General features: G+C 43.2%; 1 protein-coding gene across 43 annotated transcripts in view; it reads right to left on the reverse strand.

Moving 5' to 3' along the window:
- Positions 1 to 26,062, reverse strand: part of IKZF1 (IKAROS family zinc finger 1) — a 101,143-nt gene that overhangs the window by 17,035 nt on the left and 58,046 nt on the right. For 7 of the 43 annotated variants that reach the window (XM_063609536.1, XM_063609532.1, XM_063609531.1 and 4 more), the window contains exons 4-6: positions 11,234 to 11,494; positions 5,348 to 5,515; positions 572 to 697 (exon numbers count right to left, since the gene is read on the reverse strand). The exons of 2 other annotated variants lie outside the window; for them this stretch is intronic. In XM_063609536.1, coding sequence (XP_063465606.1) covers positions 572 to 697; positions 5,348 to 5,515; positions 11,234 to 11,494 — 555 coding nt within the window. Of the gene's footprint in view, positions 1 to 571; positions 698 to 5,347; positions 5,516 to 11,233; positions 11,495 to 16,372; positions 17,145 to 17,165; positions 17,769 to 18,072; positions 18,503 to 19,962; positions 20,023 to 23,360; positions 23,527 to 26,062 lie in introns of those variants that run through there. 34 more of the 43 variants (XM_063609530.1, XM_055293158.2, XM_055293159.2 and 31 more) reach the window with 12 other exon arrangements.

The following is a 26,062-nucleotide window of genomic DNA, read 5'->3' on the forward strand; positions in this document are numbered from 1 at the left end:
AGCGACCTTTCCTCTCATCCTTCGACAACCTCAATACTATCAACTACCAGGGGCTTCCAACAAACTTCAACCTCACACTCCATGCGCGAGTGGATACCCTGCCCTCAGTCTGAACTGATGCTTAAAATCACAGCCTGAAAGTTCTTATCTGATCAACTTTGTTAAAAACTTGTTTCAAAACAAGATTTTACATTTTATTTTGTTTACAAAGAAATATCACTACTTGAGGTGTTTTTTTTTTGTTGTTGTTGTTGTTTTAAAACCACCAACATCCAAAAAACAGCCCCAAAACTTTTAAGGTCACTGCTATCCTAGGAGTTTCTCCCAATTGGAAGCGGGAAGGGTTTTAAAATCAAGCTCTCTCTGGTCAGATGAGGACCTAGAAAGCTGGGAAGCACAACGTGCTTCTGGTGAAATTGTGATGTTATTGGCCAAAAACTTCCCACCCTCCTAGCCCCGGCAGGAAGCAGGCCCAAGGCTCTGCTCCTAAGGCTGCATGCAGAGCGCCCTCCTTCCCCACTGTGCTGGGGGGAAGAGCCCGCCAGGCTGGCCTCTGAGCAGCAGCGCTTACCTGGGTACAGTGTGCCCGGAAGGCCCATGCTTTCCAAGTAGTTGTGGCAGCGCTCTTTATGTTCCTCTAAAGAGCTTCGCTGTTTATAGCTTCGGCCACAATATCCACATTTGTGAGGTTTACCAACTGCAGAAAACACAATTGAGTTCAAGACCCCAATTAAATGCCAGCCTTCTGTGTAAGGGGAATGCATGCAATACAATTATTACCAAAAAAGTTAAAAAAAAAATTCTACCCTTGAGAGCTAAAAGTGTTACGGACTTGGTGAAAATTCCTGAATTTAAAAATGTTGGTGGCCAAGGGTTTCTTTTATTGTACCAAGGACTCATGCGACTCTTGTTTTGTCTTAGTTTGTCTACTTTATTGACTACCAAATTCTCTATTGCTTCAATCACGGAAGCCTAGCCTTTAACTGGAGAAAACAAGCCACTGCCGTGTTATAACGTGGATGCCAGTGACTGGACAGAGATGTGAGGAAGGCCCGTGTGTTGGCCACACTGTTTGCAGATTTGCCTCCAGAGTAGGCCTCAGTCTATGCTGTGGGCTGGATCTGCCATGACGCTGGTGCTACATCTAACACAGCCAGAGTGAATTCAGTTCCAGTTGCTAAACTGGGTAACTTGAGGTCTCTAAGAAACCATGCTGGACAAATATGCTGGAATGAAATAAGCGTTTTATTTCACAAATGTATTTTCTTACATAATATAAATATATCTTACATTTGTATTATATAATACAAAATATTTTGTATTTTCCATGCATATGTATATGTAATACAAAATATTTTGTATTTTCTATGTATATGTATTTCTATTCTATGTATATGTATATTTATATGTATAGGTATTTTCATATATTTCTATGTATATGTATTCTCATATACATATACATAGAAAATACAAAATATATTGTTCATAAACAGAGCTTATGGAAAAGCTCTGCCTTCTTGCCAAAGAGCTTTAGGATGGTGTAGCTTCCAGATCAGCCTTGTCCAACAGAACTTCCTGTGATGACAGAAATGCTATTGGTGCTGTCCAATATGGTAGCCACCAGCCACATGTAGCTGTTGGACATAAAAAGTGTGGCTAGTGCCACTGAGGACTGAAGTTTTAATTTTGTTTAATTTTAACTTATTATAATTAAAAATACTGCATGTGGCTAGTGGCTGCTGTATTGGGCAGTGCAGTTCTATATAATGAGTTTTAATCCTTCCTGGATTTTATTGAGTGATAGTTTAGGAAAAAGAAAGACTAGCCAGGAATTAATATCATGCCTAAGTTTAAGGACTTCAGTAGATACCATTTTAAGGGATAAACTGAATAAAGTATCTTTAATCACTTATATAAGGAATATAAATTTCCAACCTAATAGCAGAATCTTCTACTTCTTTCTCACGTTGTTTTATTGAACACATTTCAAAGTATCGTATAAAAGTTAAGAGCATCCAAATAGAAATGTTTGGTACAATGGTTTAGCCAAAGCTTATGTTGGTTAAATCTCTTTCCTAGGTGAACAGAAGCTACAGTAAGAAGACCAACATGAAAGCCAAAATTTGACTTCTGGACCATTTAATACAGAATGAAAAGGATCTTTCTATATCTATCTAAAGTGATGTACCCCCAACATAAGGAAATAATGTTGAAACACAGAATATTGCCTAAAATTGCGCATTTTATCAAGCATTGCTTTTAGAAATTAATAGGATATAGATAACCACTCGATACCCTTTCCTGAAAAAGCTATCACTTTAGTAAATTCTATGATCAAATTGCTTTCTGTATATATGACATGGTGTCTGAATATCTATTTTTCTGAAAATATGATTGATTTTAACTTTGGAACATAAGAAGTATGTTCACTGTAAGCAAGTGAACTCAAGTGTCTCTTGAAGCATAGTCCAATATTCTTTGGGAAAGAAATTCTAAGCTTGCAACTTCCAAAGGAAGCCATGAGGCAGGAAGGGAGATCACTTCTACACCCCTCCAGCTCCCCCAGCACCCTCTTGCTGTCAGCATCGGACAAATTCCCTAACTCTATCCCTGCTAACATGCTAGTTCATAAGACCTCAGGCCACCACCAGTTGCTAGAGAAAGCTGTGACGTTGATCCTGGTTTTTAATGAGACAGGGGAGTCACCATTCCACAATGGAGTAGAGTGTGGCCACATTTGAATTTGCCAGACAAAGCCCAAAGTCCTTATTTCACTTTAGTGAAATCATTTTGAAGAAATCATCACTGTTTTTTCCCCAAGAGCAGTGTGTGTCTCTACGGCATTTTTGGACAGACAGATCCCCAGCAGCCCTGCATCCATGATGGGTTTTCTCCACTTGCTCATCCGTGGATCCAGAATAGAAATACATGGTCCAAAGTCTACTACCATTCTATAACTACTCAATAATTAGTGGTACTTAGAGTAGGAAACCATCATGCCTCAAATGAGATACACAGGCCTGGAGCCAGAATAACATAAAATACTCCACTACATGTTCCTAACTCCACAACAAGAAAGGAAAGAGAGCAGCTCTGCTTTTAAGGACTGATGTGCATGAGAGACTCTATTGCAATCAGAGTAATCTAGGAGTGATGATGACCTATGGTTGCTGTCAACCTAAGAATGAGTGTTTGTGTTTTCCACTGACATGGGAAGTGGTGCTTCCCACTAACCCAAGGCAATATTGCTGCCAACTGTGTCTATGTCTACATGGCTCCTTAGAAACAACAGATGTGAAGCTTCTTCCTAGACCACTGGTTAGCATGGCACACAGACTGCACAGTCCTCTTAGCCGAGGCCTCCATGGGCCTTGCTTATCAGGCCCAGGTACCACCTTTCTCTCCAGGTGGAACCACCATACATGCTCATCACCCATGTGAACATTTAAAGATGCTCACTGTCATGCTACTGTCTTCCTATCTCAGGGGAACCACCTGTTCTCCCTGTCCCTCTGTAGCAAGGCAAGTGTCCCACTCCATGGCCCCCCTGCTGACCCGCCCACCCTCTGGGGCAAGCAACTCCTCAGCTTGGTATAGCTCCTTTCTTGGAAGTTTTTAGGAAGTCAAATCACCCAAATCATGACAATTTTCTGATGGAGAGCATGTGGGGATCCTTCTCCATGTGCACCGCCAGGAAGGAGGTCAGGATGGAGAGGAGGTGATGCACCAGCCCCTGTGACTCCTCTCCTTTTTGTCTCCAGCCAACTGGGTGAACTACTGCAGGGACCACCTGCCAGGAGAGAGACCAAGTTCTTGCCAACATGGGTGCCGCACCCCTCTCTGGGATTACTGCCGACTCACAGACTCGTTTAGAATGTCTCTAAAGCAAACCTCAGACACTCGCCTTCCAGCATGTACTTCAGAAGCCCCTCCATTCTATGGGAAGTCTCTCCTGACTTTCCACCCCAGGACCCACTGTCCCCTTCCTTATGCTCCCACTGTCCCCTCGGACGCTCTGTCATGCCTCCTGTAACACATTGGTGCTTTCCTTGTGTGCACCTGAGGTCTTCTGTGCAGAATGGGCACCCAGGGGTGCTCAGTAAATGTGTGATAAAGAGATGGACACAATGAGCAGTCTCTAAAACCCTTAACCATCAAATACACGCATCGCATTTGGGAAGAGATGGCCTGGGCCACTGCAGACCTTTCACAAACAACACACGTCTGCCTCCCTGAGGGAGGCTCCTCCTTATCCTGCTACCCGGGATGGGTGAGGAGCAGCTGGTCTGAGGCATTGCCATCCCCCAGGGCACCTGCTTAGAGAGGCTGCTGCTTGGAGAAAGGCCCTGGCTGGCGGCTGGCTGGGGCAGGAGGCTCCTTGAGGGGAAGGACAAAAGCCGTCAACCTTTATCCTCCGAAGCCTCATGCAGTATGCTACAGCAAATATCCCCAACTGGACGGTATGAAGGAGACCTGTGCCATGTCATGTTGTATAGACCACACTGTAGGCAAACATGATCCATGACAGGCCGGCCAAGAGCCCTCTCTTCCTCTGCCCTGTAGAATTATGGGACTGCTGGATAATGAAACACCCAGGACTATTTCTCAGGAGGCAGAGGATCTAACCAAACTTTAGTGGATTTGAACTTTGCAGGCTGGGAGTGTTTTGAGAATGATAGAGCATTTATGCCTATGATGATCTTGCCAAGACTCCAGATTATGTGGGTTGTACTTTATCTGTCTAATTCAAAGAGAAAGGCTGCTGTCTAAAATCTGGTAACAGCCCCAGACTGGCCTCTGCAACTGTGGCCTTGGCTGGTTTTTGGTGTGAGAGCCACACTGGGCTCAGTCTGGGTGGGTGTGCCCTAAATCACCCTTCTCTACCAGCTCTGCAAAAAAGCTATCCATTACAACTGTGTAAAACACTCCAAAGCTGGACTTAACAAGATAAAGAATTGTACTTGAAAACGTTTTGGGTCTTAGCAGTACACTTGGTGAAAACATTTCCCGCAAAATCCTTTAGGGAAACCATACCAGCCTGCCAAACGGGATGAGGAGGCCTGTTCTGAAACAGTCTACCTAAGGTGAGACTTCTGTGTGTGTGTGTGTGTGTGTGTGTGCGCGCACGGGGGTTCTGCGCCCAATCTCCCTGGTGCAGTGGGAAAAGTAGAATATGGGGAGGGGGATGGGGCAATGTCAAAGAAGCGACAGCTCACACCCGATGCAGGACTGCTAGCTGGGAGGGACTCAGGGTTAGCCAGCAAGGATACAATCCCAGACCCATGCGGGCAGAGTGGAGGAGTCCCGGGACACCCAGACAGCCCTGGACTGTGTCCAGGGGACCTACCGGAGTGCGTCCTCAGGTGGCCAGTGAGGGCGTCCCTCCGGCGGCAGGCATAGTTGCAGAGGTGGCATTTGAAGGGCTTCTCCCCGGAATGCAGCTTGATGTGCCGGAGCAGGTTGCCCTTCTGGGTGAAGGAGGCCCCGCACTGATTGCACTGGAAGGGCCGTTCTCCTGGGACGGAGAGAGGAGAGCTGGTGAGAACTAAACTCAGCGTGGGGACACGAGGACGATGCTATGAGAAAGTTGTTTCCCACGGGGCCTTGGTGACTTCCACCGGCTGCAGGTTTGATAGAACATGAGGCTTTCAGACTAAACCTGCCAGTTCCTTAACGCTTCACTGGCTGGGTCAATTTGATCTGAAAATCTAATTTTTTTCCCCTAAATCAGAATGGCACATCACAATGCAAATTCAAACTCATTTAAATAAAGTGACTGCAACATTTTGTGATGAAGAGCCACTCTTCCTGATCAGCAGTTTTGGAATAAACCAATATCCAATTTTGCGTGTTGTGGCATTTGGTGGGGTTTTTTAATGTGGCTTTTTTCAAAGGGTCTTTAAAATATGCCACTGAAGCAGCAAAATAAAAAGGAAACTCATTAAAAATGCATTTCAGGATCACAAGTTCATTTCAGCGTTACATTCTTATATTTAAATGAAAGGCACTTCATTATAACAGTTATAATAACTTCTTTTCATTTACATTTTCCCTGTATTTTCCCTTTCAATTTCTTCTCCATTACCTGTCTGTCCCTAAGCAGGCAAATCAGGAGAGAGACAGACAGAGAGCGTGAGGATGAGAGAAAGAGAGAGAGAGATGGAGAAAGATTGAATAAAATGAGAAGTTAAGAAACTGTGAAGGAAGCCCCCCATCTTACAAAGAAAAGTCCCAAACCTCCCTATGGCAGGACATACAAGTCAGAGTTGAACTGAGATTTCTAGCTTTTTCTTTCTTTACAAATCCTAAAACATTTAAGCTATTATTTGTCTATATCCATAGAAGACAAATTATATTTTAAGTACGGGTATTCTAAGAGGTGCAATTTAGTTGTTATGAAGGAATTCTTTCAGGGGTAAGACTGCTGCATTTGTGACTAAGAAAACACCTGACCCTCTGCTCTGTGTGGCAGCACCTGTGTCTCCATTCTGGAGCTGACAAAGGGATAAACAGGTATCTGAATAAAAGAAATATGCTATTGTCCTACTGAGTAGTCACAGGTCTTGGAATCTAAATCAGGGAACATTTCATTTAACTCTCACTTCGAAGAGTGATACATTTGTCATGTTTAAGTAAACATGAAACTCTTTTGTGAAACAAATGCTTTATTTGTTATGTGACCACAATTCCTGGTGTTGAGATATTGTAACAACATATTTCCTGGAGTCACCTTTTTTCTCAGGAAAAAACAATGTATTAAAATGTCTATTTAACCATTTCCCGATTGATTAATGTGATTATGGTAAAGAAGACAGCACTTCTCAAAAATGATTGCACAGAAGCATATCTGGCACTATTAACATCCACACCAGATTTAAAAGTCTATATTGACACTTGAATTTCATGATTATCATCACTTTTTTTTTAAGCTGGCAGGTTAGATGCATTACTATAAAAGCTGAAACTAATTTACAGTGATGTTCAATTATAGGCCAATGGAGAAGTCTTGATACTAACCAGGAGGTATCTGGTATTTCTCCAAATCCCTACAGAAATTTGTATTAGCTAAGCAGAGAGAAGGACTTTAAATGTAAGCAGGTTGGAAGGTGATGGTGAAACTAACTAACTAACTATACTGTCTGAGTTACAAACTGATGCATGTAAATCAATACTGGATGAAGAGCCTAAAACAGCTAGCAGCCAGGTAGCCCAGGAGAGTTTCCACTGGAGAGAGATCATTTAATTATCTATTAGGAACAGTTCTGGGCCTTCTGTGCACTTGTGCATAAATACGTGCATTTAATTCCAAGTGGATAAAAAGGAAAAGTAGAGTGAGCTGGTGCAGGGAGACCCAGGCAGCGTGAGATGGACGTGCCTCCAACCACAGGTCTCATTTGGACATGGTGGCCTCTCAGGAGAAAGCTCATGTCACAAAAATGTTCACAATAAGGATGTGACGACATCCTGGTGACACAACAGTGTTTGTGGTATGACCCTAAATTAGTGAATCCAGCCCTACATTTACACCTGGGAAAGACCCCCTTCCATGCTGGGCAGGTGCTGGAGTCCCATGTCTCTCCCCCAGGTCTGGAGGGCTACAGGGAAAACAGGAGGCAGAGCCAGGGTCTCTCCATCGCAGACAGAAAGGGCAGATTGCTACAGACACATGCCCTTCTGCAGAGCACAGCAGGGCAGACAGGCAGGCAGGCAGGGGTTCGCTTGGATCCTGCAGTGCCTGGTGTCTTAATACCTGCCTGCAAACAAATTTCACTGGAAACCTTTTTTGCTTCTGAGTGCCTATGCTGGTATGAACACATAGCACAAGGCATGGGGGTGTTAAGAGAGCATTCCCAGGAGTGACAATACAGAGCACTCCACTCAAGCAGTTTCCTTTGGAGGGGTCCGCAGCTAAGGAGACACGTCCATGGAGCTGGGGCACAAGAACGCAGCCCACGCCATATGTGTTCTTGCGTGGCCGGGGTCCATCATTTGCCTTCTGCAGGTCAACAGCTATTGCAGCTGAGTAGGTCAAATTTCTCCAAGGTTGTATTTACTTTTATTTAACTGGGATGAGGACACTGATGTCATGAATTTGAAATTTAATTTTTAATCCCAATGACTCCACAGATCTCCCATTTTAGGAACCCTCTGTAAGAAGGTTTGAACCCCCTCTAATAACTTCATTGGGTAAAAAGGGAAGTCTTCATGGAAGCCTATGTCATAGAATTTGAGGGCATTTCAGAAGAAAGTGAAAAAAATGTTTGAACTGCAAGAACTGATGTAGGTCTACTGCAATCATATTTGGGAGGAGCAGTGCCATTAGGGTGCTGTTTTTAGGAAGCTTGGGGACTGCACCTTTTTATCTTACAGATGGGAATTAGGTTAGGCACAGACAATCTTCTTGGTCTTTGTTATTAAAAATTCCATCATTTAGAATAATAACGCGGTGTATTTGCACCCTGCATTTCCTGCTTCCTTCCTACCTCTCTGGTTCTCACACTAACCCTGAGACATTGGTGGGGAAGATGTTACTATTACACCCGAGTCAAAAATATAAAACTGAGCTGCACAACAGGGGAAGTGACGTGCTGGTGCCGATGAGCTGATTAGAAAATGGCACCAGTGGTACTTCACCAATATGGGGATATGGGCAGAGGCGAGACCGCCCCTGAATCCCCTCAGTGTATCCTGGAAGGGACTGGGAAGCTGACTCAGCCATGGGCAGGAGGAGGAACAATGGCCACAGTGCAAGTCCTAGCCTGTCCAGTGGGGATTCCCGTCGTACCTAAGCCCCAGGTGGAGAGCCCTCCGAATGGCCCTGTTCACTGTCACTGCTCAGCTGCACTGCCCTGCTGCCTGAGGCGGCTCTGCGCTCCACATGCTGGGAGCTTGTTAGGAATGCCTGCTCTCCTGCCTCCCCCCAGGTCTGAGGCAGAGTTGTATGTTCAGGAGATCTCAGGTGATTTACATGCTCTTTCAAGTTTGAGAAGCACTGCTCTAGAAATGTTTTAAGCATAGAGAACTCAGAAAGCGTGACTTTTCCAACATATTCCACTCAGATCCCAGGAAAATGAAAACCTTTTCCAGCATGTCTAGTTATTCAAACCAAGTTTGGCCAAACCAAGTATTTCTGCATCTACCTGGGACCCTTTATATTGAGGCAAGTGGAAATGCATGATGAAAACAATTCATGAGTTCATTGCTTCAAGTGTGTGTGTTTTTTTAACAAAGGGCAAGGCAGAAACTATAAAATTGACTTCTGAAAGTTATTTGTTCCGTAAGTGAAAAACTCAGCTTATTGGTGTGCAGGTGGCACCTAGCTGCTATTTGTTGGGAGAAGTGAGCAGCAAACAGCAGGTGCCACCTGGCATATCTGTACTTGGCAGGTTTATTCATTAAATGTAATTATTCTTTTCCAAGGCAGGCAGTCATTATATTTTGGCAATTTAGTATGCCAGAATTTGATTCACTTATCAAATATTTATTTAAGAGAATTTTCACTGTACAGTCAGGCTTTAAATGAATTAACAGGCAAGTAGTTCATTTGTGAGGTCTATTCCTCATCAGGGATGTATTACCATGGGTCCCGGAGTATTCTGTTAAGTGTCTATCACAGGGTAGCCTACCTTCATGTTAATTTCCACCTCATTACAAAGGCGAGGCTGGGACTACTCTCGTGCATGCTTGCTTCACTTAGGGCTGAGTGTGATCGGTCTATTTCAGTGGGTAATTTGAGGATAAAGGGGCCATTAGAAAAAGCAAAGTTTGCTTAATTTTAGAAGTTGAATTTTTATTGAAGATGGGTATCTATTGATATCGCCTTATTTTTATAGTTTTTCAGATACACTACAAATGGAAAAAGTCATTTTGGAAACTGCCGTGATTCAAATATAAAAAATTACAACCCCACAAATATCTGCATTTCCTGATAACACAGCTTTTTTGGCTCACAAAATTTTCTGAATTGCTGCTTAATTTTTGATAAACATATTTTTGTTTGCCCCCACGGAAGCAGCACATGAGGGTCTGATTTCAAGTCATTGTCATCACTTTCCCGAGGTATCTTATAGAATCTGCTAGGCCTTTAAAATAGGATTTTCAACTATTTTTTTCCTCTTAGGTTTTGCAGTGGGAGATGCTAGCTTTATGATAACCTAACAATGCCAGCTCAGAGGCAGTGACAGCTTAGGGTCTCTGTGTTTCACGCTTTCAGTGGCTGCTGGAGGTGGTGGATTTATTGTGTTTTACCCAACTTTAGAACAGCTTCCCATGCAAAGAAAAGTTTCTCTTCAATTCATAAGAAACTTCTTGCCTACAGTTAAATAAGTGTGTGCCATTCATATTTTACTTCTAAGACATCCAGCACCATGAGTGGTGGTGACTGGACAGTTCTGTTGGACAACTCTGTGACACTTCCATCAACGTGACCAGCTATTAGAAACACCGGCAGAGCGCGGCCAGCTGGGGCTCGCCATGTTCCCACGCCCCTGGTGAGGGAGCATCCTGTGAGCCTGAGCACAATTCACTGACACTAAGGTGCACGTGTTCCTTCCTTTCTGGACACAGAACATGATATTCTCTTATACTTCCAGTAAGCCTTTCAGCAAGACAGGGGATTTGGGATGAAGTTCTTTAGGAATTTGAGCTGATAACCAGTGGCAATAGAAGCATCTGATTCAAAGTCTCCCCTGTTAGAGGGCAAGCCATTTGAAAGCTCATCTGAGGTCTTTCTGAAAACTTGATTTTGCTGCTATTCCATCATTCACTATTGTTTCTAAACATCAAACCCTGTTAGTTTGGATACAATTAAAACACACATTTTACTCATGGTTTCTCAGTGGAAAATGTGAGGAGTAAGTTTTGGTGTATCAGGATTTTTTGTTTTGCGGAGGGTGACCACTTAGCACACGTACGCTGAGGGCTCAGCTGAGACTACTCAGTATGTGTTACTAAAGCAGCAGGCCCTCGCCAGGCCTCTCATGTGATGCTGTTCACTTTTCCCTTGTTTTATTTATAGGGTGGAATTGGTACATGTTGAGAAGTCCTTTTCAAGGCTGTACCAGAACAAGGACTCTGTGACACGGTACCACTTGGAACCAATCGCTTGCAACAACTGAGCTACCAGTCAGTTTGAAACATGCTCAGAACACTCAAGGAAGACACGACGCTTTCCTCCTTCAAACCCCATGCACCTTCTCCAGGCCACTAAAGGAAAAACTGAGCCAGGCCTTACCAGTGTGGCTTCTTTTGTGAACCATGAGCACATTGGGCCCGATGCAAATGATCCCACAGATATCACACTTTAGTTTTCCGTTTGGAAGTCGAATGCCTCCAACTCCTGACAAAGCCGAGCTGCCTTGGTCCCTGTGGGAGCCATTCATTTTCTCTCCTGAGGCATCAAGCATTCGTAAATCCTCCGCACATTCTTCCCCATTCATTTCACAGGCACGCCCATTCTCTTCATCACTCTGAGTCTCTACTTTAACATTACTGGCTGAAAGAAACAATACAGGAGGCCACTCAGTGTCATTGCAAAAAAAAAACTCAACAAAACAACACAGCAGCAAAAAGACAATCAAATAGGCATGGAGAGCTACTAAACAGAAGTTCTTAGCAAATACCAAGGGGAGAGTAGCCTGAGCTCGCCGTGCATTCAGCCTCGAGTGGGCTTGGGCGGCAGGCCTCGGGATGCACCTGGGGTTACAGGGAGATCTGCCAGCCCTCTCCATAGGCCCCAATGGCGAGTATCTGAAAATGCACTAGAAAGGTATTTACATAGTTCCCACTTTAGAGTTGGGCCCTCACTTTAAGCAGGTTCACGTCAGGAGTGGTCTGAGGCCGACTCCTACATCCTACCCATCAGGTGGGCACCTTGCCCTAGAGGGTGAGTACTGGGTCACACAATCCAGCTCTCTAGGATGTGTGAACTTGTTTGGCAAAATACCTAATAAGTGGTTATCAAGCCTGAAAACGTCTCTTACTTGTGATGCTACCTTTCCTTGTGGCATGTAAACATTAGTAAACTTTGGGACAAAACTCGGTAAACATAAAAATGCTCAGAGTTCTGACCACAGTTCCCTTTCAGATTTCTGGAAGATCTTTCTGTTTCTTTGGTACATGACCATGTGAATTCCTGTTTATCTTAAATAACATAAACAGAACCTGTGTTCTAAAGAAGAGGTATCCTTTCTTACACTTCTTCCACTTGCTGAAGGGTTAATTGGGATAGTTTATGAATGTAGGTATCTGGAAGAGCTTTTTTTTCCAAAGGGAAAGAAGTTTGTGTGTGTGTTGGGGGGTGGGTGGGGGTGTGGGAGGTGAACTTTTAGTGTCTTGAATACAATGACCACTACTGACTCTGCATTACTGTTACCTTTAAGTCACACATCATAAGGTAATTATGTCATTCGAATATTTTTCTTCCTAAAGAAAGTGAGAGTCATTTCATTTACACACTTCAGAAACACTGACTGATGATACATTGGTGAATCCAACACTGTAATGACTAAGAGAATTTGTAGTTACACTGAAAGCCACCATTTTAATAATCATTTTTACAGACTAATAAGAGTAGGTAGGTAAATGTTGCCAAGTAAAATGATCAATGAGATAAATGACAATCAAGACTAAATATTTATTTTTTGAGACAGGGTCTTGCTCTGTCACCCAGGCTGGAGTGCAGTGGGATGGCTCACTACAGCCTCTGTCTCCTGGGCTCAAGTGATCCCTCCCACCTCAGCCTCCCTAGTAGTTGTGACTAAAGGTGTGCATCACCACATCCAGCCATTTTTTTTCGGTATTTTTTGTAGAGATGGGTCTTGTCATGTTGACCAGGCTGGTCTCGAACTCCTGAGCTCAGTGATCCACCTGCCTTGGCCTCCCGAAGTGTTGAGATTACAGTTGTGAGCCACTGTGCTCAGCCTAGATCACACAATTTTTAATCAACATTTTCAATCAATGGTTCTCAAAGTTTGGTCCCTGGAGAAGCAACATCAGCATCACCTGAGAACTTACTAGAAGCACAGACTCTCAGGCTCACCCGAGTTGCAGGCTCAGGAACTCTGGGGTGGGCCCAGCAGTCTGTTTTAACACACCCTCCAGAAGATTCTAATGTACACTGAGGACTGAGAACAACTGTCTTAAATAACCAACTTAGTAACACTCCAAGCTTATTTTATTCAGTGAGTTCCTCTCAATTTAGAGATCTACTATCCAGACACTGAAATAAAAATACCTGGTCTGGAATCTTAGCTGCACTATTTAAAAGTGCTGAGATCTTAGGCAAGTCATGTAACTTCTCTGTGCCTTGATTTCCTCATCCATTTTCATGGAAATTATCATAGCACCAGCCTAATACTGACAGACAAGAAGTTAGCTGAGGACAGTGGCTGGGGCATGGCACATGGAGGCTCACCCCCAGTGATCCCAGTACAGTCTTTCACCTAACCCCAATACCACATGCTGGGCACACAGCACATTAATTGCACTCTGCTATTTAACCTTCATAACAACTCCATAAGGGAAGTGCTATCATTGTCCTACTTTACAGTTGAAGAAGCCGAGGCACAGAGAGGTTGAACAACTTGCTAAGGTCACATAGCTGGCAAGTGGCAGAGCTGGAAGATAAGTGCAGGCAGCCTGGCCCCAGCATCCAAATTCCTAACCACTTACACAGTCATCTCTTGGTATCTGCAGTGCATCAGTTCTGGGACTCCTGAAGGTCTGTGGATGTGCAAGTCCCTAAATTGGCCCTATAGAACCTGTGGATATGAAAAATCTGCCTTGTATATCCACAGGTTCCGTGTCTCTTGAATACTGTATTTTCAAGCCACAGTGGGTTGAATTTCCACGGATATGGAGGGCTGACTGTACTGCCAGTGTTTTCCCATTAGCTCTTTAGGGAAATGACTTACAGATGAATAATGAAATGAATTAACTGGGACATGGTGGACTTGGAGACTGCAGAAGTGAGGATGCACCAGAGGATGAACAGAGCTGCCTGTCTCCTCCATCAGATCCTGGCATTACGCAGGATTGTCCTGAGAAATCCAGCAATGGGGATTCTCCAAATGCTCTCCCCTTCAGATCCTGAAGATCAGAGACTCAGAGCATCTGAGCAGCCTCCTGCTAACCTCTCTCCACTGCCAGGGACAAGATACTTGGAAAATAAAGGAGATAGGCAGGCAAGTGAGGCTGGTTGGCTGTCGAGGCAATGGTGCTTAATGACCATTGAGTTCTCTGGAATCGGTACTCTCAGGTAGAGGCTGTGCATCTTTCTGGGAGGAAGCTAATTCTCTAGGCCCTCCTTGTTCACCAGGGTCTACACCAGCCTGCTTTGGAAACACAATGAGGCTGCAAAGATCTGTGTACTCCTTAATCTAAGATTATTTTTAATCATTTATCTTGTGGTTTTTAAAATGAGATTAGAACACAATGGAGCAAATTAAGATTGGTGTGGCAAGTTTTTCAAATACAGGCACGAAGACGAGGGCTATAGCAAAAGTGTAGGCCAAATGCTTCCGAGGCTAGACAAAGGACACCACGCAGAACAGGCATTGGGATAATCCTCTTGGCATGTTCCCCTACACGGCTTGACTTCATAAATTCAGAGGCAACCAGCTACAGAGAATTGACTCTTGTTTTCCCATGGGCACATATGGCCTATTAGAACTTGCCAGAAGCTATCACTTGTTCTTCTGGATCATTAAGAATGAGTATTTCTGGGATTCTTTGGCATGCTCTATGGCGTGTGGGCACTTGCAGGTGGGGAGCAGAACAGCAGGGAAGCATTGGACATGACTTTTGGGTTTCTGGCTTCAGGAAAACTGGTTCTGCTACAGCAGGCTGCTTGCAGGAGGAGGCAAAGCTATGTGACAGGAAGGAAACAGAAGCACGGGGGAAAGCCCACAATGGATGCTGCCTTAGATATGACAGATGTCCTCAAAGCCAGAGGCCTGGAGATCAGCCACTCATTGGACAAATGGTGGCTGAAAGCAGTACTCTGTCCTTGTTAGCCTCCATGACACTGTCACTGAGAGCTGTAACAGAACCAAAAGAGAACTAGGGACACAAACACTCTGGCTCAGGCCCACCCTGGGTTCTTTCACTGACTGAGAGATAATGGACAAGAGCCCAATTTTATTATTCAATAAATGTGACAATAAATATGAAGAGTGGATGTTTTCAAACTCCTAGTTAAAAAGGAACAAGAGCCTATCACATAGTGTCCTGAGATCAATGTGGATACCAAGTACGATTTTAGGGCGATAGGTACGTAGATCTCCACCTAGATGGCTAGATGTAGGGACATATATATAAGATTGGTCACGTAGGTCTGTAGGAACAGCAGTAGGGATGATCAGCTTAGGAAATATATAGAGTTTGAAGAGGAAAATTAAGGACACTGTGATGCTCTAGGTTTCTAAAAAAGAGTATGCAGACAATATCCACAGATCACTACAGGCAAGGCCAAGGAACTGAAAATAATGGAAAAAGGACAGAGGAACCTGTATCAGCAAATGCTCAAAACGTTTTAAATGGAAGTTAGATGGCAGATGCTGAGCATTCCAGGGCTGGAAGCTTCTAACACGATTCGGACAACTCCTAAGCCATGTTATGACAGGAAAGGTTGGTGAAGTCTAAGACGAGGACTGGATGACTGCCAGGTGCTGGCAGGATTTGGTGGGAACAGAGTGGGCAACACCATCACCACGGGGTGCGTAAGATTCAAGCAGTGTGTGGATTTCCTGTAAATGGGGTTAAGCTCCTCCTTTCTTTGTGGAAAAATGCAAAGTGGGTGCTGGTTACATAGACGAGATCAGGAGACTTCTGTCCACCCAAGGAGGCTGTCCGTGAAAACGGGGGTCTCTTATCCAGCTAGGAGGAGAATACAAGCAACTTGCTTAGTGTTTTCATAGAGGACAGAAATCAGGGCTTGAAACTATCTTCATAAGTTGCAACTACAGACTGTATCTCAAAATCTGAAACCTATTAGTCATAAATGTAAGGACCTGTGAAATTAAAATACAGATTTTAAAAACACAAGCCCAGGATGAGAGTGTCTTGGCTTCCCAAGTAAGTGTGAAAAAGGTTTCTGGGGTTTTCTCTGAAAGTATGCTCAATCAGAGATGTGGACAGAGAAAAGAAAAACAGAAGGGGTGACAGAGTCCTGTAGTCACTGAAATCTGGAATCTTCTGAACCAGCCAGGCCGTACGCATCCCTCCTTTCAAAAGGGTAGCACAGGCTGGTGCAGGTTTGGAAGAGTCAGTCATTGGGGACTGAAATTAATTCCTGCGAGCAAGGTTGGTGGCACAGGATGCACACTTCCTCAGCTTGGCCCCTGAGGGTGGAGAAGGTGCCGAGGAGAAGCAAGTGGGAGGTGAGTGCAAGAAGTGGTTCTTCTGAGAGAGGGGTTTGCAGTGGTGGACGGTGTCCACACAGAGGGCAGAGAAGCAAGCCCTGGAGGCTGGTGGGAACCCTGATGGCAGCTTCCTGCCACCTGTAGTTGTGTGACAGCCTCCACCAATATGCCTCCCATTCAAGGAGTGAGGAGTTCAGGGCCTTTGTCCCACAGACCTTTTCCTTTACCTAGAAGAAAAGAACAAGTGGGGGTTGGCCTGTTGATGGCAGTGAACACAAGCAGTTGTGAGGGAGGCTCTGTGAGAGTGTGAGTTTTGTTGGCCCTTCATTTTGAAATCCATCCTCCTGAAGAAGGCAACGACACCAGCTGATGTTTCCACTAATGAAGGAGGAGGTTGGGAGGGAATGACTGGCACTTACTGAAGCTGCGCACCTCCTGGCAGCTCCATAATACCCCGGAGCCCACCCCAAGGGATATGCAAGGCTCCTGCTGAATTCTGTTGAAAATGTCATATGAGAAATCCCTTCAGTTTCTTAAACTGCCACTCCTTAAATGGTGCTGATCATACCTGCCCCAGAATCAATTCCATGAACCCGCCTGCCCCTGATTTGCAGGCATTGTGCTCGGTTCAACCCCATGGATGCTGTTTGTATGGAACATTTGCCAGGGCCCGAGTTGCCTGGCCGTGCCCTTCTGTGAGTTCCTAAATCGCTCACTCCTTCCTGTTACTCGGAGCTGGAACTGCTTAGCTGTGGTATTGCTTCAGTGAAATGGTACATCTCCCTGAAGATAGGAAAGATACTTATAAATATTTTGTAACCCCCCACCCCATTACTTAGAAAAATGTCAAACTCAGTAAGGTGCTGAATTGAACTGATTAAATATAGAACATGAAATGGAGACTGGTCCTCTCTTTCTCTGGAATACTCTGGCTCAGGCCCACCATGGGCTCTTTCATTGAAAGATAATGGACAAGAGCCCAATTTTATTATTTAATAAATGCGACAATAAATATGAAGAGTGGATGTTTTCAAACTCCTAGTCAAAAGCTACTTTCCTTCCCAGATGCTATTTAAAGTTGGGAAAAATTAAAATCTCATCGACCTATCTTGGAGGGCTTCTATGTTACTGGCACCCAACAGTACTAAGAGAGACCCCACACCCCTGTATGGAAGGTGGACTTTGGTAGCTAGACAAGTTTGGATTGAAGAATCTGGAGAATCCAAGGAACTCAGATGCCAAGAGGAGCCAAGAGACCTGAATCTGTGCCAGGCACTGCATGTGCTCATGGATAATTAAACATTTTTTAATGCATAGGTATAATGTACACTGTCAGTCCCCACCTGACCAATGAATTATGCTTCCTCTTCATTTCCCTTTCCTTTTTAGAATGTGTCTTCATATTTACTGAAAAAGTAAATGTTTGGTACTCAGAATGCATTTTTCCATTGAAAAGATAGTCCGAAGTAGTCACTCTAGTGTGAGTTTAGGCCATGTAAGCTTGAAATGCTCAATATTTTACTTGAAAAATGGTACAGGAATATTCTTGCAACACTGGTGACTAGCAAGTAAAAATCAAACGAAATGGAAATATTTAAGATATATCTTGAATCACTGTAATTAAATGAAAATTTGAGATGAAGAGAAGATATATATATAGATATTTTTGTGTTGCCTCTAAAAGAGATTTATAAAACTTTTAAGCATTTTAAAGTTCATGGAACCATTTATTATAACTTAATATCATTTAAAATGTAGAAGGTTGTTTTCATCCCACTAGGGTATATTATTAGAAAATACTTTCTTTGTTGTTTGCAATTTAAGGCCTTTAAATGGAATGAAGTCAGGGAGAGAAAAGAAAGGCAGAAGAGTAAAAAGAGAAAGAGAATAAAAAAGAGCAATAGGCATTTTCTTTCCTCCAGCAACTAGGGACACAAACTGGAGTAAGGACAGGAGAGAGGGTGAAAGGGGTTGTTTTTAATTTTTAAGAAGAAAAGAGGTGTTGAGGGCAAAGAGGGCAATTCTTCATCATGACCACAAGGTGGTGATATTGGCCCAGAACAGTTTGGTTGCTGTTTTGCGGGGGAAGGCATCAAGACCAAGTAGCCACTTGTGTGAGGAGGATAGTCACAATTCCAACACTGGGGAGAGGGGGAGAGAAAGAGAGACACCAATACCTTATGGACACATTTGCATAAATATAGACAGAAAGTGTATCCAAGTGAATATCATCTCTTTTATAAAAACTGTGACTATCATGACATTAACACATCTTCACATGCAGCGATTCTTACAGACTGAAGGCTTCACTGAAGGGTCTGCTTCAACATATGCTCTGGCTGACACCTTCCTCAGACTTCACAGAAACATGTTTTAGGATGCATTAGCTTACTCTCAAGTGTATTTGACTTCTCAAAATACTTCAACAATGTGATTCTTCAAATCAATATCATTTCTCTGTCCAATACCATAATGTTTTATATATCCATAAAAGCTCACGTGTAAACAGATACGCATACATAAGCATTTACGTGTACATACATATACATCTCAAAAAGTAGGTATCAAGCTATTGCTTTAAAGTGGAATCAAAGGAATATCAGTAAAATAAAGATTTCTGTAACTTTTATAGGCTGGAAAAGTAGCCAATCTAGTTTGTGAGCAAAAAGATGTACTTTGATACTGTTAAGTTCCTTAGACACCAGATAGTTTTTGATAACCAGGATGTCAGAAACCTGTCTTTAACTGTTATTGGCACTGTTCAAATTAGAGCCTATAATTATAATTGTCACAGTGTTACCAAATGTGACCTGTTTTCTGATGTTGCTTTATAGTATTAGAGAATTTACTAATACAGGTCCTAAGGGATTATCAACTTGTATGACTTTAAATATTCAGCTCTCTCTACATTTTTAAAAGCACTCTCTGTTCTTTAAAGTACTCATTTGAGGATGCTACCCAAATATATTTATCATTTATCAGCTCAATATTTAAAAAAGAAAAATGAAATTCACATCTGTTTTTTGGTTTAACAGCTCAGATCAGAGAAGGTCCTGCGGGCACCAAGCATGAACAGTACGTTGGCTCCAGCAGCGACGCACCACAGAATAACGGCCTGGAGGCCTGCAATTTTCTCTTCTCAGTTCTGAAATTAATACTCCAGAACCACAGATGAAGAGCATGCCTCCTTCTCCCGTCCCACAAAATTGTAAAAATTATCTCGAAACCATGTTCAGTTCTTTGTTGGTGACAGAAAGTATGGCCATTTTATCCTCACACTCAATAAAAAGGAGATAATCACAAGAGTAATCTCAAAGCTGTCCAGCAGCCTCTGCGAAGTAACAATCTCACCAGTGCTACTGTGACTCCAGCCCTTACTGTTACTCCACTGCCATGCTCCCAGGACACCACACAACTGCCTAGACCTTCGGTTTGCACTTTATGGTATAAATACCCAAAAATGATATGGTAGGTGTCTAACGAATAAACAGTGAATATTTAATGTATCTCGGACGTTGATAACGGAACATGCATGTACGATATTTACATGATAGGAGATGAAGGCATGCTTTTGTTTTCCAGAAGCAAGGCATATACTTACGAGAGAAAGATTTGGGAATTATTGCATGGAAATCCCTAAAGTCATCAGCCCCATATGTAACTGCAATAAAAAAGGCAAAAAGAAAGCTGGGTTGTGATTCCAGGAGAGAGATATAGTCAGAGTCTAACAGAAAGCATTACTTTTTTTAAAAAGAACGTTTTATTACTCAAAACCACTGTTCAGCTACTCATCTGCTATTGCTGGCCCTCCTATAGGCAACAGAAAAGTAATTACTCATGAACAGGACCACAATCCCCTCAGGTCTCAACTCACAGCATTATATCCCATAAAGTGGTTTGGAGCAATTACTGATGGGTTCAACATCTTAGAGGGTGCAGCCCCAAACATTCTAGAACTGTGAGAAACCAATCAGCAGCTCCAGTCCAAACACTCAGGCTCCTCACAGAGCATCTCCTGGGACAGCATGTATCTCCAAAAAAGTGCGTGTTTCTTAATGAGCTGATTGCATCGCAAATGTTCTTCATTCAGCTTTTTCTTAGAAAGTGTTCATAGAAAATTAGAAAATGCAGCACATTGGGTGGGGGAAAAATTATTGTTTTCCCCAACCAGCAAAAGAGCTACCCCTTTCGGTGATTAGTCCTTATCAGCTGCTTTCATAAATACTATCACTGCCTCAAATCTTCAGGTTTCTATTCTTTTTCATAGGACAGTTTCCCAGCATGTTCCTTTTTCTTAAGATTTGGCAGATTCTGCACATGTGCACACATGTGTACACACACACACACACACACGCACAATCTTTCCCCCAAGAGTCACATCTCAGTGACTGTTAAAGTTACGTACACAGTGTAGCTGATAAATTAAACTTGTTGGATGAGTTCCTAGGTTAGCAGAGTAAAGACTCTGAGGTGACCTGCAGGGAAGCAGACCTATTGAACTTTGCTTAAACCAGTGTTTTCCAGACTTATCTGACCACAGAACCTCCTTCTTTTCCCATGAAATTATTGGGAAATAAATTATTGGGATAATGGGCAAACATAGTTTGAGAGACACTTTGAAAGCTGTTTCTTGAAGTGACTGGCTGAATTATTTCCTAGCAAATCCTTACTCTTCATCTGCTTATTTTATTCCCTGGTAGCCCAAATCTAATGGATAAAATCAATATTACGAACCCCATCAAACAGAGGTAGCATAAACTGATTGCCTCCATATGGATGTGCTTGTTGGCCTGCAAACAGCCAGTTTTACAATAACCTTTGCTGTTCTTGTTATCTTCATTGAGCTCCAACCCTTTATATAATCTGTTTGCCCTTAGTTATTCTGCTTTATGAAGCTGCTAGCATCTCAATAATGGGAGAAAAACCAAAGATGTTTTAAAGGGTATGTATTACCTTTTGCAAATAGGAACATTACAATGGGTGATAGAGTACAAAACCCTGACTAAACACAAAGCACTGAGATTCTACTTAAACTGCTGATCATGCCAATATGGTGCTTGAAGATGACTTGCCTTGAGAGTTAACTTCCTAATATATCCCTGCAGCTCTACAGCCAGAGCTCAACCACCTGCTGTACATATCATGATGACTACAGCACTGGGGAGGTCTTCATGTTTACCAGTACCCTGAAGATTAAGGAGCTAAGAGGTTAGATCTGAATGCAATGTGTCTGGAATTTGTCTCACCAGTAGAAAATGTAGCCTTGTGCAGTCCTGGGTATCAAAGTGTAAGCCTCGAAATACCGAATTCTGCCAAGACACTTCCCACTTCACACATTGCCATTGAATATGAAGAATACTGTAATACATTATCAGACATTAAATTTTTTTTTAAATTAACTTTTAAGTTCAGGAGTACATGTGCAGGTGTGATATATAGGTAAACTCATGTCATGGGGGTTTGTTATACAGATTGTTTTGTCATCCAGGTATTAAATCTACTACCTGTTATTTTTTCTGATCCTCTTCCTTCTCCCACCCTCCATCCTCTGATAGGCCCCTCTATGTGCCCATGTATTCTCCTCATTTAGCTCACACTTAAAAGTGAGAACATCTGCACTTGGCTTTCTGCTCCTGGGTTAGTTTGCTAAGGATAATGGCCTCCAGCTCCATCCACGTTCCTGCAAAGGGCATGATCTCATTCTTTTTTATGGCTGCATAGTATTCCATGGTGTATATGTACCACATTTTCTTTATCCAGTCTATCATTGATGGGCATGTAGGTTGATTCCATGTTTTTGCTATCGTGAATAGTGCTACAACAAACATGCGTGCATGTGTCTTATGGTAGAACGATTCATATTCCTTTGGGTATACATGCAGTAATGGGATTGCTGGGTCAAATGGTATACAGGTCTTTGAGGAATTCCCACACTGTCTTCCACATGGTTGAACTGATTTACAATCCCCTCAACAGTGTATAAGCATTCCTTTTTCTCTACAACCTCACCAGCAACTGTCACTCTTTGACTTTTTATTAATAACCATTCTGACTGGTGTGAGATGGTATCTCATTGTGGTTTTGATTTGCATTTCTCTAATGATTAATGATGATGAGCTTTATTTCATATGATTGTGGGCCACATGTATGTCTTCTTTTGGAAAGTTAGACATTGAATGTCAATCACGTTTCAAAAGAATCAGTCCTTTGCCTAGTGTAATTCAAATTTACTTGTTGATTTTTGTCCCAAATATGTGGTACACAAAATTGTTTAAAAAACAAAATATAGCTGTACTTATTAGTTTGCTTCATGTCTCCAGAGTAATGCTGAATTGATAAGCACTCACCCTTCTTCCTGTACCATCCATGTTCATGCACATAAACTCCTGGGCTCAGTAAAAGAAGTGTGTACTATTCTAGCTGGACAGGTAATTAATCATGTACAACAGCAAATGTGGAAGCTCACTCTGTTCCATGCTAAAGTTCAGTATCTTTTGGGAGCCAATCACTGGGAGCTCTGTGGATGCCAGGTGGGTAGTAGAGGTTTTGTGGAAGCTGTTTTTATCATGCTTGAGAGGCACTGGAAGGTGTGTAAGGTACTGCAGCTGCACACACAGGGACACACATAAGTGTGTTTGTGTGTTAATGCAAATATACACACACTCACCTGCACATGAAGCATGGGGAGTAATGGTGTCCCCCCAGTGAACCAATTCCCAAACAGTCAATCAATGATTGGTCAAGTGCGACTGCTACACCACCTAGCCCCGCCTCCTCAGGGACCTCACTGCTCCAGCAGCTAAGCCTGGCACCCTTCACCACACATCCAGGGTAGGGACTGAACAAAGTCACAGAGCAGGTGAGTATGCACAGCAGTCACTGACAGCTCCTCGCACTCCAGGAGCCAGCTGGCCCCAGGTCTGTGCAGTCTGACAATATTCCCACATTGCTTCTGGCAAGCTGCAAAATGAGTCATACGATCTGCTTTTTCTCACTCACTTGGAGAGGTTTGTAGGTGCTGACTTGCTTTTGCCCCTGAAGACAGTCCTGCCTCTAAGTTGACCCTCTTGCTTGTCATAAGAAGCAGTCACTGTGGGATTAGCGAAGCTATTATTCAGTGATTACCTCTCAACCTTGTTCTCTGTCCTTTAGTAAATTCAGGCCACTGTTTAATAAAAGGGTGCAGATAAAACAGGTGTTAAACTTTTTTTCTCAGTTTTCTACATTTTACAAAATATATTCTTATCAAGAGCAAATTTAACTCATTTGGTAAGAATTTGTATTCCCCAAACTCTCATGCACATTTTCATATAAAATGCTGCGAACACCTTGGATTCTGAATCCTATTTGAATTGCCAAATTGATGAACATTATGGGAAAAATGAAATACCCACCAACCACACTTTTCAGTTTGCATGTAGCTGTGCATAAAATTATAAACTTCTTGTGCCGTTGTCACTCTGGGGAGAAGCTAAACCTACTTGAGATTTTCAAAACTAGAGGGAGAAGATCTGATCTCTTTCAAATGTGAGAACACTGACAATTTTCTGGGAAAATCTGTCTAAAGGTAAACACATTCAGATTTGTATTTAGGAAAAATTTAGAAAATTTATAAAATTTACAAAAAATGCTATCATTCTTTAAATCACATGAACCTGTTAGTCACAGTGAGATCATTAGTCTATTATGACCTTGTTTGAGTATGGTTTGTGGTACCTTGGCAATGCCTCCAAATCTAGCATTTCATGGCAGGGCTTCCTGACCCCGTGACTGAGCTAGTGAGAGTCACAGGACAGGACAGCAAGGTGGAGGTGGATGGGAAGACCAAGTACCCCAGACAGAACACCACGGGCCACACTTCTGGAAAGCACGAGTTAGATCCTGAAGAGCTACCAAGTCAAGATTCTACGAAAACCTTTCAGACCTTCTGTGGATGGATACATTTGTTTTTAGACCACCCTCCCGTGAGGAGGCTCAGAGTCTTCTCATTGGAAGAGAACACTGGCTGCCATCTATGGACTGGGCATGCACACTCAAGGAAGGTATTGTTGCTCCAGTCTTAGAAAAGAGGCAACTAAAATACAATCAAGTTCAGTAGGACCCAGGGACACAGAGCTGGGGAGTGCTGGCTGGTATAAGTCTCACATCTAAGCTCCCCAGGTCACTGGGTAACTCCTCAGTGGCTCCTTTCACCGCTTATCCTGCGGTCAGTCCTGATGATGTCAACTCTGCTGCCACTTGTCTCCTTCCCACTCTACCAGCTCCTTCTTTTCAAAAGTCAAGGGTCACACCATGCAGGCCACGATGTCTTACACTGCTCTGGATCCTGGATGGCCCCAGCATAGTACCTTCCACCCAACAGGCACACAAAAGTTTGCAGAAGAAGGCAAGTGGAAATATGTCCAGGGCCCCTGTCTGGGGGCTCCACCAGGGCTTCATCCTCGTCAATCTGCTCATTTTTCCCTCCATGCCTGGAACACGCACACCCAAACCCAAATCCCCATCTTTTCCCCCAGACCCAGCTCTCCTATGTAGCCCACGCATGTTGATGGTGCTTCATCTGGATTCCATACATTCCAACCCACAGGGGGCTCGCCTCTACCCTTGCCTCTCATGGCCAAATTATGTCTGAGGTCTTTGGAGAGGTCTCCATTCTTATTGTTTTCCATCCACATCATATCCCAGCATGGCCATGAAGCCCCTGCCTTTGCCCAGCCAAGGCAGCCCAGCCTGCACCACATCCTGCCTGTGTTTCCTGTCCGCCGTCTGGCATGAGTTGGTTTGCTTGCATCATGGGGACCTTGCTTTCAGGCACCCCTCTCAATCATCCTGCTCATTGCCCCAAGATTATCATCCTCAACCTGCTCTTATCCGGTCACATCTGCTTCCAAGTTTTCCATGGATCTGCACTGTTACGACAAGAAAAAAAGCCTCCAGTCCTGTGTCAAAATACCCCTACAACTGGTGAGCAATGAATAAACTTCTCAGCAGGTAATATTATTCAGATAAGCAATAGTAAGGGTGAACCTTATGGAAAAATGCTTTAAAACAAAAAAGAGAGCCCTGTAGCTAATGTTTTAGTAGAAAGCCACATACAGATAAAGATAACATCTATCTTCTTGTCAACAAAGACTTCAAGACCCATAGGATTAGCTACAACCAACCAACATTCACCATGTTTCCCAGATGGGAAAAACAATAGGGCTAGTGCTTTGCAAGTCCACTGAAGGTGAAAAAGAAGGCAGGAATACGCCTTCAGCGCCTGCAAACCCTGAGTCTGTGCAGTCTCCCCTTCAGCTGCAAATGCCCCTGGCAGACACTTACTCTATCTGGCCATGGGGTTGAGCAGACCTTCCGAAGAGCCTCACTTACCCTCATGGTGTTTCAAGGATGAGTGTCAGGTTGAGGGACAGTTTTGGTTGCTTCAAATGGGACATGTCAGTGATGGCCAAAGTCACTATGCTTTACTTCAAATCCCAGCTGTTGGAGCTACCTTCCAGGGCAGATGATTTGGAGAACTTGACAGAAGATTAGGAAAAACCAATGTCTGGCCCTTTCTCTCTTCATGTAGCACAACTAGGCACCAGTCCTATTTTTGTTTTTGTTTTATTAACACAATTTTAATTGTTCACAGTGAACTAATTAAGATAGAAAAAGCTCCAATTAATATACCTATGGCTTAGAAAGGGAGAAATGGGTAC

The sequence above is a fragment of the Symphalangus syndactylus genome, chromosome 9 (assembly GCF_028878055.3).
Source record: "Symphalangus syndactylus isolate Jambi chromosome 9, NHGRI_mSymSyn1-v2.1_pri, whole genome shotgun sequence".
Taxonomy (NCBI): domain Eukaryota; kingdom Metazoa; phylum Chordata; class Mammalia; order Primates; family Hylobatidae; genus Symphalangus; species Symphalangus syndactylus.